The 14,558-nt window shown below is 39.2% G+C and overlaps 1 protein-coding gene across 1 annotated transcript in view; it reads right to left on the bottom strand.

Moving 5' to 3' along the window:
* UBE2Q2 (ubiquitin conjugating enzyme E2 Q2) overlaps positions 1-14,558 on the bottom strand; it is a 44,863-nt gene that overhangs the window by 3,563 nt on the left and 26,742 nt on the right. Inside the window, exons 6-11 of the mRNA XM_054077503.1 lie at positions 6,124-6,208; positions 5,406-5,466; positions 3,305-3,395; positions 2,934-2,992; positions 1,867-1,915; positions 860-955 (exon numbers count right to left, since the gene is read on the bottom strand). Of these exons, the coding sequence (XP_053933478.1) occupies positions 860-955; positions 1,867-1,915; positions 2,934-2,992; positions 3,305-3,395; positions 5,406-5,466; positions 6,124-6,208 (441 nt within the window). The remainder of the gene's footprint in view (positions 1-859; positions 956-1,866; positions 1,916-2,933; positions 2,993-3,304; positions 3,396-5,405; positions 5,467-6,123; positions 6,209-14,558) is intronic.

The raw sequence follows: 14,558 nt of genomic DNA on the forward strand, positions 1-14,558 counted from the left end.
CAAATAGAAACAGCACACCATGTTACAACATTCCTGGCTTTAAAGTAAAGGATTTTCAAGACAAATACCCTTATTTTCCCTTCTCTCCTCCATGCTGCTGGAAAGGCCCCTGTACCGAAATGTTCCAAACCTGGGGGAAGGCAGGAGGGTGTGCAACTGGCAGGGCAGGCTCCAGGCAATCCCCACCGCAACCCTGCCTTGCCCAGCTGACTGGTTACTGGGTTAGGCAGAACTGCAATCATCAACTTGTACATCTTACCTAGTTCACTGTCCTTGCATCAGCACTTAAAAACATCCAAGTGACAGCTGCACTGACTTAAACATTTAAACATCCTTTCAAAGTAGCATTTAGTACTTCAGAGTCTTCAGTTATGGTCTGTTACCCTCTTGCATGCTTGAACTGAATTATGACTGTGACTAATGCTGAATAGTGCAAGGAATTACTTTTCAACCTCTCATGAGACTTTACAGGTATCTAGTCCAGCAAAAAGAGATGATCTTACCGTCAGTGTATGCGATTCTGACAGTCAGGGTGTCATCTACAGCCCTTCTCAGAGCAGGAATTTCCTGATTCCCAGTTCTGAATCCTCCCTTCCTCCCTTGCCAATACAGGGATAGTGCAAGAACAACTCCTTACATACCCTGCCCATCCCAAGGTTTTACCCTCCTCATACATTCATCATTTAAATTCCTAGCTAACTGCCAATAAAATACTCATGCATGCACCAGACATCAAAATAAATCAAAACGCAAACATATTTGCAGTGACAATTCTGTCATTAAGCATGTTCTGTGCAAGTCAGCAAAGAAATGGAAGGTTAACAGTAATCTGGGTAATTGGTATACACAAGGCATTTACCTTATTGGCTCCAAACTGTACTCTGGCTTTTCCTTTGACTAAAGTGGCATTGATCTGCATGATGACTGACTCTATTGAATAGGCACTGCTCCAGCCCTGAAGGAGGAAGGAAATATTTCTATAGAACGTGCACTTGCTTCTTGTGCTCACCTTGCAAGTCTATTTTGGAATGTGTGCCTTGGGGTATTTTTTTGTCTGTGCTCCAGTTTCAGTTTTAACTACTTGTTTTCAGTTAACAGTTTTTGTTTTCCAGCAAAAAATCTGGGAAGTGATACACGCTATTAGAACTAAGAACCTGTAGGAAAAATAAAAGGACCAAACCACACATTTCCAACATACAGCAAGAGAGCAACAAGAGCAGCTCTGTTATTACAGCATTTACACATTTTCAGCAACATCACAGCTGAAATTACAGCTTCTTCTTGTAAAAGCAGAAATGACTGTGATCTAATGAAGCTATTGAGTGAGCTATGACAATTCTGCTCTCATGAAAATTACTGCTTCTCTCTGGCATCACTTTACCTCTCAGGGTTCACAAAAGTTTCTGCCAGAGCCTGCAAATCATTACTTCATTCATCTACTTATTTTAAAGAGGAAACCAATCACACTGTCTACACAAAAGAGTTGTCTAAGCCTAGAATCTTCCGCATTCCTCACTTCTCCAGAGCTGACTTCATGCAGTAGCAGAGGCTTCTGGAATCTCGCTCCTCAGAACTCACTCTTTACACTGGTTTCCTCCCAGAAATTCTGAGAATTCAAAGTTGACGTGTTCTCACTCCTTGCCTCCTCCTCAGCTCTCTTGTAAGCCAGCCAAGGCAGAAAAGATCTCACACAAGATCAGCAAGGCAAATCTCGTGGAACTGAGGTTTATTCCACCATGTTCCCTTTGGAGTGTGTAATTTATTCCCCACAAGAATTCTTCAACTCAGGGGGAAAAAAAAAAAAAAATCTATTTTCATTATTTCAAAGCATGCTTTGTTATTACCCCGATAACAGTCTGTGCTCACCTGTTTAGTAAGAAGTTCCATGCATAATGCACCTCCACCTAGGACATACCTATAAACAAACGTGAAAGAAAATATATTTGACATCAGGAGTTAGTAAAAAGATGAAACTGTTCACAGCTCTTTAGCCTGCAAGAGCTTCTTTGGTTTATGTTTTTGTGTACATAAAGCTGAAATGTCCTTTAACCAGTAAAGTGTTGTAACTCATTAGCCTTATTATACTTAAATGAAGATGATTAGCATTGTAAGACCAAAAACACAAATTTCCTTTGCACTTAAAACACTGACCGAGCTAGTCTGCACAACTGCTTACCCGACTACACACAGGCCATGAGAAAAGGAAGCTTGTCTTTCACGGCTACGCTACACATATGTAGTACTGACACATAGTTGTAAAAAATCCAAACAAATTCAATTCTGCATATTCGTATGTACAGGTATAATGTCCTGTCAGCAGGAGATGCATAAAAGCCTCAGAGGTGAACTCAGTCAATCTCTCCATGGATATATACAAGTTTTTGTGCCACAGACAGCACTTCAAACATGTTTTAGATAATCAACACTTTGTTCCAAAAGTTAAGTTTAGGAGTTCTGGATTAGCATTTCGGGAGCTTTTGACAAAAACTTTACGGCAGTGTTACCAGCAAGAGAGTCAGCTAAGACTCCACAGCAAGTTTAAGGCAACACAACGATCAAGACCCCTCCAAAAACTACCAACTCCAAATACCTTCTTATTCTGAACAGCAGAAGAAGTAACAGTGATGTTCACCATCCACAGAGAGGCCAGTTCTTAAACATGATGGCAGACACGAGAGTCTTTCAAAGCAGACACAAACTAAACGAGGCAAAGAGGAACTGCACCCAGCTGTCTGCCTGCTCTTAGCTCATACAGCTTGGGAAGCAACTCTCCACACTCCACTTAGAGCTCTTCATCCATCTCACGGTCTACAGCAGTTCTTGAAGTCTATACATTAGTCTCAAAATGTTACCTACAAAACCGATCAGCCAATCTCAATCTGGAATGTTTTTTACCACAAAGTTAAAGTTTCTGTAAGATAACTCCAACCTACCCTCCTGTGAGCACAGGAGATACCACTCGCACAAAGGGAGGATCGAAAGGGAAGTTATCCTGAAAAGCATAACAAAAAACAGGTTAAGAAATATACCATGACACTGTTTTCCTAACCAGGAAGTATTTCAATGGCCTTATTTGGCAAATCAGATCGAAAGCAGAAACATTCTTCAGTTATGTAAAAATCACTTTTCCACAGTATTGGCTAAAAAGTGATTTTTGGGAACCTTTAGAGTCACTCAAGTCATAATATTTTATTTTCAATGCTACTGCTCCATCTTTACCCAAGTAACAGCTGAGGGTCATTTCAGTCACTTTTTACAGTAAGCTACAAATTTAACCCCAGCATTTCTTCCCATAGACACATACCTTAAAAGAGAAGTTGAGTAAAATGTATTCTACACCTTCTTTTTCTTTTAAGACCTGAAGATCGCTATGCAGTGGACTATCAGGATCAACCCTATGAAAGAAGCAGCAAGGAGATACTGGATAAAGTTATTTTCACTACTGTAAACAGTAATTACTCTTAAAGAGCTTCTCTGCGTATTTGTTGTTAATAAACTGTAATTTGAAGTGAACTGTAGAAAACTTGCCCCCTTTACAAAGTAAACACTTTTCCATGAGATCAGCATGAAAGTACGCTGCAACACACTACATTCCCTACCCTATCAAGTGTTACTGAACATAGTTAGGACAAAATAAACTGTTTATTTGAAAACAGCAACCTTAATTCTCTTCGGTTCACCAGAAATGTGTGTCCCAAGAGGGAAAAAAAAATCAACAGGAAGATTGTGTTGATCTGATTTTCAGTACACAGTGAATCCTATATGGAATGTGATCACAGTTCTGTATCAGCTGTTAAAAGTAACCCGCATCAGCAGAAATACTAAAGCCAGCAGCTTCTGCTCAGCAGAATTTCAACAATTATTTGTTGCAAAATGCTGGTGGTGAGCAGCTTAGAAATGAACTCCAACTACTGCTTTAATCCCATCAGGCTCTGACACCCCAGCAGCTTTTAAAACCTACTAGCCAAAAAATGCCTGCCTGCAGTGAGCCAAATGCAGGTGTTAAACAAAATGATGGGCTACTGAATCCGATCCTCTGCTACAGGTGAAACCACAAACTTACTAGATCCCATTTCAGAATTCCTTGGGTAGTTTGCCCCCATGCTACCAACAGGAAGCTATTTCAGAAGAAAATTTCCCAGTGCTCATAACCCCAGCATTTCCAGCTACGGCTTCTACGAGGCCAGTTCAGAGTTCCCCGTTCCAGCAACGACAGCATCCCTTAGGCAAATTGGCACTTTTCTCTGACATTTACCCCCTCAACTAGTCTGCGCACAGCTCATTTGTTTTAAGACACTTTTTACTAGGATAAACAAACACAATACTTCTTATCTTCTCTTAGTCATTCTGAAAGCCATTTGCTGCATGCACTTCATTTTCCCTTTCTTGAGGGCAGAATATCAGACCTGTTCACAGCATTTGAAAAGCGGTTTCAAATCACTGCACAATGGTTTGAGCACTTTGTTATAGAAGCACTCCACAAACAAGGTCTCCTGTTGTATGGCACTGATTTTTGATGTACATCATTCCTGCCATTTTCAGCTTCCAAACACTCACATGCTCATGACTGCACTGCGGAGGAAACCAAACTTTATTTCAGCAACTGATGAGGCAGTCGGACAATCCCCGCCACTAGGACAAGGCAACAATTCCTACAGGCAGGTCAGCTATTGTGCTGGTGATGTCCTTGTACTTATTCACCATGACATACTTGAGCCAATGGAATCTTCTTCCATCCATTGCCACCTTTTGCAGCCACCCAGCCTAGTCTGGACAGGCTTTTCTTTCCTACAGGTTATCTTGTAGGATGATGGCAGATGATCCCTCTACCAATAATAGTTATAAACACCCTTAGAAATAAAGTTATTCAATTATAGACACAAGATGAATTTTGATCTGCTATACACAGTGAACAGCAATACATAAGAGATGACAAGTGTCATAATTATATTTGCTCAACTGTAGAAATAAAGAACTAATGATACTAAGGCAGCTCTGTGCCTTCTTCCATCTTGAATAAAACCATTTTGAACAACATGTGGAATGAATGCATTTTCTTGAAATCAAAACCAAAACAAACCAAACTAAAGCCACCCAGACAAAAACTCAGACACAAAATTTCATTATTTAAGGTTTCATATTTTGGAGTAGCTTTGGAAGGAGAATGGAACAGTAATGAAAGTTACAGTAACACACGCTCTGTTGGCTCTGTGAAGAGGGTTAGTATTTTTGCCAGTTCAATTACTACAGTTCAATCTCTGTACATAATTCTGTATACCAGAATTGTAGCCACCACATACTATTTTATATACTCTGGCTAGATATTCTCATTTATCACAGTAAGAATTTCTGCAGCAATAATAAAATAGATTCTTCAGAACATGAAAAAAACTTAAATAACTTACTTTAGAAGCTTAACATGCCATTCATACAAGCTGTCATTTACCAGTTCCACTGAATATATCCCTGTAGAAATATTAGATAGAATTAATTATGCACTAAAATTTTAACAAGGTAAAATTCAGCAAAACCATTCTTTGCTTTTAAGTACAAACACTGTCAGTAGATGTAAGCAATAGATAAGATGCTGAGGCACATCCTTCCTCCAACAGCAGATGCATTTCTAAGCAACAATAAGGGAAAAAAAGTTTTCATGTCTATAAAAAAAAATCTGTATGAATCAACATGTTTTTCTGACACTTAACCATTTCCCACCTCCCAGTTGCCCTCTGAACTTCCCACAAGCAGTGGTCAGAGTTTGTGCCCTGTACACCTGGAGAGCTGAATTTCAGGTAGGTCTGAAAACTCAGCAAGTCCCACAGGAGTAATCTTGAGTTCTTCTTTGTAGTCATCCACCCCAACAGCATTGCACAGTTACACTAGTCCTGTGAATTATCCTGACTTCCTTTTCTCCACAAATAGACTATTTTATATAATGAGATCATCCATAAGGTATATATAAAAAATTAAAAATACATAGATACATACGTGCACACAGATACAGACATACACAACACAAACGTACATACATAAAACAACAAAATATAGAATGATTAGCAAGACATATCTGCCAAGAGAATTCTTTTAAAGTATTATTTAAGACAGGAATCTGAAGCATTTTACCTGTTTTGTAACTCTGTGATCTATATATATCCCTGAGTTCTTTCATAAGTCGATCTGAAGCCTGGACTGACCCAGAGACTGCACCCTGAAACAAACAAAAAAACTCCAAATAAGTTAAAAGCAATAATAATATCAAACAGCTTTATCTCTATGACAAAGTTAGTCTAACTACAAGGTACTAAGCATATATTAATTTCTGTATTAGGATTATGCTCTTGAAAAGTTACATATTCTAGTGAGAAAGAAATGACTCAAAAGAAATAAGACACTCCCTCTCAAGCAGCATATTAATATATACTACTACATCATATAGGTGATATAAACTTCTAATCGAAGTACAATGACCAACATACTATTCTGTAAAGGAGTTTACTCTCTGGCATTTTGATGTCCAAGACGGATCCACTGTACATTGCTAATAGGGAAATATTTCCTTTTACCTTCTGCTCTTACTCACTGGAAGGGAGAGTAAGACTAATCCTAAGAACAAGCTTCTGCAGACAAGGCTTTCCTGTTTTCTCAGAAGGATATTTTTATTTGGTGACGAAAAAAAGGTACAGGAGTTGGGAAGCACCCACTACAGAACATCAGCTCCTGGATGAAGTAAGATCAACCAAGGTCCTTAGAAAATGCAGAACAAAAGCCACACTATTATTCGCAATAGAGAAAAAAAAGTCATATACAGAGGAAGACAAACCTAAGTAAATCCTAAAATACCTAATACTTTGTTGTGATTTGTCACAGTTTTTGTGGTTTATGCAACCAGGGCAGAAACCTCTTCTGTTTTTTAGAGCCCAGTTCTGTATTACTCAGCATCTCAAAGTGACAAAAAACTTAACAAACAAGTTTCTGAACCTGAGATTTCAGCCTGAGATATACTGTTAAAAAGAAAGGGGGGCAAAAAACATCTTTAAGTGTCAAGCATATAAAATATAATTTGCTTTAAAACCCACAATTGACAAACTAATGTACACACTGGTTAGCAAGTAACTGATGTCTACTTATATCAACAACTGCTGTGCTGGATCTATCCTGCACACGTTCCCTAAGCAGACAGTTCTGTGACCTTGGTATCAACTAAAGCTCAGAGAACTGTGGCAAAAAAAACCCCGAAAGAACAAAAATTTTTTCCTCTTACAAAATTGAAATGCTTGTTTTGATCTCCAAAAGTACCTGGATTACCTCTCTTCAATGCCAAATCTAGCAGGAAAGACTTTTGATACTAAACCCTTGATGTTATATGATTACCCTGCTTATATATTCCACCCAAAATACCACTTTACATTCAAGATATTTGGAAAGCAGAGATAAAAATTAGCATTAGAAGATTTAAAACATGGAAAAGGAACGACGACTCCAAAGGAGGTAAGGTAGCTACCATCCCAAAAACCAGCCCCGGGAAACTTTGGCGTTCACCAGCAGCCAGTTCCTAAGGGTAGATTATTTTGTGAGACCCACAAAATTCTCTGTTGCTGCTTGCACTTCAGTCACCCTCACTGAATACAGACTAATACGTGTGGCTCATCAGCATGGTTTCGGGAAGAATAAAATAACCCAAACCACAAATACCACCGCCCCAAACACAACTTTATTGTGGGCCTTTATGAAGCACTGAATGATCCATTGATGGCTTTGGTTTTCGACTCTATCCAAAAATTTGAACAAATTTGTTTCTTCAGTTCCCTTTCAGACACTCCAAACACCTATAAACAGGCCCTTTTTGGACAGAAGTGTCAGAGGAGTATTTCTGGAGGAATGTGAAGCACTATGACCGTTGCTTACTACCTGAAACATCACACCTGTTTGCCTGAAGTCAACAGTGATATATATTTTACAGAGTCTTAATTGCAGGATCAAATTGTTTCTTAATAAGGATTAAATATAAGTCATAGTTACTTGGTGCTCAAGCGTCCACATACTCCTTTGTCTTCTTTGTTCAGCAGCATCACATAATATGCTTACCTTCATACCATGAAGCGCAGACTATTTTTTTAGGCTATTTGTTTTCATATTCCACTGGATTATACAGATTACTGACATTCCACTAGTTTTTCTTAACAGACCGGTATGAAGAATGAACTTTGTAATTAAATATGTAAATAAAAGGCAACTCCTTTCATATGATTTAACAAAAGCTACGCACAGCAGGGCTCACTTTACTGTCTATAGAGCAGTATCACACAAAACAGGGATTTCCTTTCGTTTAACAGCAAGTGAATTAAGTTTTATGGAAAAAAAAAATCCCTGGTTGTTGGTACACATTATTTACAGATTACTACTATTTATACCCACTACTGACAGTTTAGTAGAAAAAGGAAGCACTACACTTAACAATTTAACACAGAGCAGTGTTAACCACCATTCTCTGCAAAAGTGGGGTGCTTTTGCATCCCTGTACTGTGAGTGCTGAGACTCATTAACGTGTGGAGTTCAGGGGAAAGAAACTTCATAGAGAAGTGTCAAGATTTTGTCTTTCTTCTGTGCAGAAGAATGCGATGCCCTTGCTTTGCCTGCCGTACTGCTTACTGAAAGAAGGAATTTTCTTATATTTTTCACAGAATATTAACTTCTAAAAATAGGCAATTTAAAAAAAATACTTAGATTGTCAAACACTTCCTGTGGAAAACTAGTTTCCTCATTGCATCTTTATTTCCATCAAATTAAGCTACTGAATGTCTGTATATAACGTTGGAAGCTCATCTTTGCATATTAAAATTTAATTATCTTCTGTACTGTAGTAATTTAAAAAACAAGACTTAGCCCACCCACAGCTTCCAGAGAGGCACTGTAACTGCAGATAAACTGAAGTGGTATTGAAGGAAAAACCAAAAAGGTTAGGTTTCATGTGTGTAAACTAGCTTCAGCACACTTTGTCTATATCTGGTTTTCACCCTTTCTTCCTATGAATTTCTAGTTGGGCTGCCCACTCCTTATACAGCAGTATTAAACACAGACAGACTTGCTACTCTAAAGAACTGATGGACTACAACCCAGTAATCTATGATCAAGAGAAAGAGGCTAGCAAGCTTAAGCTAAGAAGTTTAGCACAGGAGCTTAACTTTACATGCTCTGAACTACCCTTGGAGGAAGCCTGCAGAGATTAACTGCTATACGGTAACCTTAAAGCCAAACACCACTGCTTTGAAACATAAAATCTTCACTCTGGTGTCACTTCTGTTTTTTATAACTACTGTTAAAGTACAGTTTAGAAGAGAGTAGTGCTTGCATCACACCATTGCATGATACAGTAGAGCAGTGAGTTCAGTTTTGAATATGATGATGGTAAAATTAAAAAAATTAAGTTTTAGTGACTATGTGCAAGTTATAGTTTCAAAGACTTATTTCAGATATAAAAAACTGAGTATCCTTCTGGAGAAGTGGGACCTGCCAGTCTGAAGCAGGTAAAGCTCCCATTTTGCCAGTTGCGAGATCAAAACTTACAGTCACAACTGCCTTAGAAGTAACAGGTCAGTCGTGGCATCTGAAGTATCTGTCATGTGGGATTGAGGTCAAGAGCAGAAAAGCACAGTCATTTGATCTGTAAATTGAAGAAGTTAAAAGAGCTGCCAGACAACCCACAAGTGATATTTTTCCTACAAAGTAATCAAATAGGCACAAAAGGTCTCACTTGATTGCCCTCCTACAAGCACACTTGTGGTTCTCCAGAACAATGAGCTGGAGAAATCCCTGCTCCAGGAGGGAAACGTTTATGTGGACAACATGCTGTCTGCTGAGTGCAGCAAATAACAGGAAAACTTGGTGTTGGAATTCCCAGAGCTGAAACTGCTGGACGCAAGAAATATTAATGAGATGCATCACTACAAGTTTGTCCCATCCTCAAACTCCTCCCTCTAAGGATGTGCTTCTGTCACTGTCAGAAACATGAAACTTGGGTCTAAGCCAGTACAGGCATTATATTTTTCAGAAGTATTTCTATCCTTAATTAGCATTTTAGTGTGAACACATGAATTTGAGTAAAATACTTTAAAGAACAGTTAAGCAACTTCTAAAAAAATAGGACTTTAGACCAGAGCTTCTGCATTCGCAAGTTAGCAGGGCACATGCCCCTGCCCCAGCTGTCTCCTGCACTAAGCCTCCAGAAGACACCACGTTTTGCAGCCTCAGCTTTTCCCATTTGGACATTTTATTTTCCCCTTTCTTCCCTCAAAACACAACCACAGTTTGCTCCTTACATAAGTTATCAGAGGTAGGAGGTGCAGTTCACTACAGTTTGAAATGCAAGGAACAGATCGTCTGTCTTCCGTCTGATCAGAAAAATACTGTCAGACATCAAAACAGTACAGTCAATGGCCTCACTCACAATAACTTTCATATAATTCATCCGCAAGACCAAAAATTAGCTGCTAAAACAAAGCACACAGAAATGAAATTCCTCCAAGATAATAAAATACAATCTGAAGTGACCCAAGAAAAGCTAAAGAATACAGGTGTGCTCTATTGTCACTGAACATTCTCGGGTTTTGCGCAGAGTACATTCATTCCTGGAAGTTAAAGCAGATTCATAATTACTTCAAGGATTAGACTGCAAATGGAAATGACACCTTAGAATTCATAAAATCTAAAGATGAAAGTGGAGACATTTGAGATTTCTAAAGTAAAGTGCATAAACTCCTCAGCAGGAAATGGAAAAAGCTAATAGCGTTATCTAAATAAGAAAAGCAGTAATCTCTAAAATGACTGTGGGGAGAGACCTCTGAAAAGCAGGCAGCAAGTTGTTAAATATTTGAAGTTAATGATTCCAGTTCAAAGATTTTTTTTTTATTCCCAGTAAGCAAGTGGCTCTTTAAAGTTATTACAATGTTAAGAGCAGGATTAATTCTTGCTCCAAGTTACATACTGTGCTGCAAGCCAAATTTAAGTTAATTTCCTGATGCAGGCAAGAGGAATAGGATTACGGATACTGCCAAGGAAGAGAACTAGCTTACAAAATCAGTCGATGCATATTCTTAACTTGTATAAAACACACAAACCCTAAAAACTCCTATGACAAAAATCTTGAGCAGCAGAAAAATGTCTTTAACCTTTTAAGAATATGTGAGAATAGGATTGCGTGCACTCCCTGCCTACGGAAAAACCTTCAGCACAATCCATAACTTCCACCTTCATTTCAGCCAAGAAGAGAAAGGATGCTCCCTGGATTTGGGCCAAAGAACATGTGAAGAAACTGAAAAGTCTTCTGGTTGCACTGGGCGCCGTTCAAAGCTTTACACCAGGTTTCACGTTCCCTCTGCCAATAAGCATGTAGACAGCATGGCCTTGTGTTACGTTCCACTGCTGAGGAAACAAAGAATACTGAAAGAGCTGTGTAGTCTGTGTGAAAATTTGACTATGTTTAAGTTTGTGAAACTCATGCTGTCCTTTAAGAAAACCCACTCTGAAGGGCTGTATGGATTTAATTTCGCTTTATGCTACGATGCTGAGCAGACTTTGCTACCTTAGAGCATGTTTAACACGTTCTATTAAAAGTCCTGTGTTTCAGCAGCATCAGGGGGCCCTTAAGTGCCACTGGGTTAGCTCTTTCCTAGGTCAGCAGCGCAGCTGTAGTGTTCAGTTCTCAAGCACTTAGGAGTAAACCCTCACAAGTCCTTGGAGAAATTATTTAAGCAGCACAGTTATTTCTGGTGACCCACAAAAATGCCACGGTTCCTCAGCAGCAGTTGAATACCCTGTTCCCTGTACTCAGCTGACCTTGTTTATGCACCAGCATCAACGAGAGTCTCTTGGCATTGGGAACAGCTATTATGTAAGTTGAATCTGCTGTTGTCAAACAAAAACACAGCAGTGTTCATTTCAGCTCCACTAGACGGGAGGGAAAAAGCAAAAGGAAAGGCAATACTTGCCAAACTGGAAAGAACAGATAGCAAAAGAAAATCTACAGTTTTAAGATTGCTGACGCTACAAAAAAACTTGAAGTTCTATCAGATTTTCAGATGATAGTAAAGCAGACTGTGCCTTTCAAGCTGCAAGAGGATTACTTTATTTAACAGTTAAGGAGCCTTTATCATTAGGTTTGAATTATAAATATAGAAATAAACAGAATCACAACAGGCATCTTCTCAAACTCTGAACAAACATGTAAGTTTACACAAAACCAGCATGTGATGGTAGTGTTTATGGTCTGTTTTAAGACTTGACTATATAGCAGAAGCAGTTTGGCACCTTTACATTTCCCTGCTTTGAAATACTGAAGTGCCGATCAGGTTAAGCGGTTTGTATGTTTGGTCGAGGTTTTTGTTGGCTGGGGCTTCTTTTGAGTGGTAATCATTACTGTACACTTCCCTTCAGACAACCCGACAGGTAACTAGTAAATTCTTACACACACCAAAGCACAGTCTCATCCAGCTGCCTTTGCCATGCTGCCTATTTCAGCAGAACATACGTTTAAGGTATTTTTGACAGGTTTGCACTCAAGTCATATTAGAACAGCACTAGGAAAAGAGCAGAAGACTTGTACTTGAAGAACTTCAATAGAAGTATCTCTCTTATTTCCTTTGCAAAGCAGATGAATACAAACCTAAATTCTTTTGCATGTTTAAAGTGTCAGTAACTAAAAGAAAGATTTTTTTTTTTCTAAACTAGGTAAAGTTATTTAGGGCCAGTAACTCAGGACAAGAAATAGTCAAGATTCTGCTAACTACAGCCTAAATCTTTATGATAACTAGATCTCTCAGGAGTGTATCCAATGTTTAAAGCGGATTGGCTTGGCTAGCGCCAAGCACTTTGAAATTTCTCGCTACAAATCTAGAGAGATTTACGACACCAATTCCCTCGAATCTAATGTACTTTTTGAAGTGCAATTTAAGCTTTTTAGAAACGACTTACCAGAAAAATAACAGAATCTTGGAATAGTTTGGGTTGGAAGGGACCTTAAATATCACCCAGTTCCAACCCCTCTGTGACAGGCAGGGACACCTCTGGCTCAGGCTGCCCAATCCAACCTGGCGTTGAACACCTCCAGGGATAGAGCAGTGACCAATGCTATGGGCAACCTGTTCCAGTGTCTTACCGCTCTCATAATGAAGAAATTCCTCCTTATGTCCAGTCTAAATCTGCCCCTCTCCAGTTTATACCCATTCCCCTCATCCTATCACTAGAAGCCTTTGTGAACAGCCCCTCCCCAGCTTTCTTGTAGCCCCTTCAGGTGCTGGAAGGTCCCTATAAGGTCTCCTCGGAGCCTCTTCTTCTCCAGGCTGAACAATCCCAAGTCTCTCAGCCTGTCCTCGTATGGGAGGTGCTCCATCATCAAGTATAAGAGCGAGAACAAAGCTGGTTCCTTGGGCAAAAATCCTAGTGTTCCCTACATACCAACCCTAAACCTTAATCCTTCCCTAACTACTTAGAGGTCCCTCTGCTGCACCTAACTACTGCTCACATCCTCAACCGTCAGCTTAAAGACAAGCAGCACACCTTGTGTCTGGACGTGACCTACGTGTCTGTGGCCTTGTTAAACAGCATCTAACAACTGCTGAGCTCACACAGCAGAGGGCACCAATTTAAGCACCTTCTTCCTGCACAGGTGACTTAGGAAACCTTCAGAACCCTTGCCGTTTGTCGAAATTGGTCACGAACAGAACTATGGAATTTCATTCACTACACATTTTAGGCCTTTGTGAAACAGGTTTGATTTCTTTAGAAGCCAGACTAAATAAAAATCAAGAGTGTACAACATCATCATTCCCTCTTATGTGCACCCTTGAGACGCAGAAGCTTCTCTGGAACTTGGCATGTGTGACAAAACATTTCTAAGCTTCTGGAGAACAACCATTTTTTTACAACTGCCTGCTGGCAGGATCATTCAGAAAACTCTGAAAATAAAGCTGCAGAGCTGCTGAAGGCACCTTGCTTTATGTCTGGCAAACACGACCAAACTCTTCAGTCATTTCCAACTAGCATAGGTATTACTGATAAACAATGGATTTAAAACACAAATTCCTGGATTTACTAAGTATGTTAAGTCACCCATGACTTTTAATGCAGTCAGTTTTATATATGGCTTCATTTGCTATTTTAATAAGGTCTCAGCAACAAAATCATGATAAAAACCTAGGTGCTTTCTGCCGATTCTACAAGGACTACAGTTCATTACCAAAGGCATCAAGAGAAACAGAAAGACAACCAAACAGACATCTCTGGAAATTAGACAAGCAGTTAAATATCACTAACAATTGTGAAACTTGGATTTACGTGTAAGAGTTGTCTCTAGTGAAAAGCTAAAAGAAAATAAAAATGCTTCTTCATACAAAATGTAAAGAGTACTGCAAACCATCTTAACAAAATAAATTGTGATAGCATTCTGCCAGGCTGAACACAGGTGCTTTGAAGTAGTTTTTGTGCCTCTGTGGGATGTGGACTGATAACTAACTTCCTGCACTAGATTCTGATGAAAGGTGTGTCCATTTACTAAATGACTTTCA

This window comes from Cuculus canorus, chromosome 12 (assembly GCF_017976375.1).
Source record: "Cuculus canorus isolate bCucCan1 chromosome 12, bCucCan1.pri, whole genome shotgun sequence".
NCBI lineage: Eukaryota > Metazoa > Chordata > Aves > Cuculiformes > Cuculidae > Cuculus > Cuculus canorus.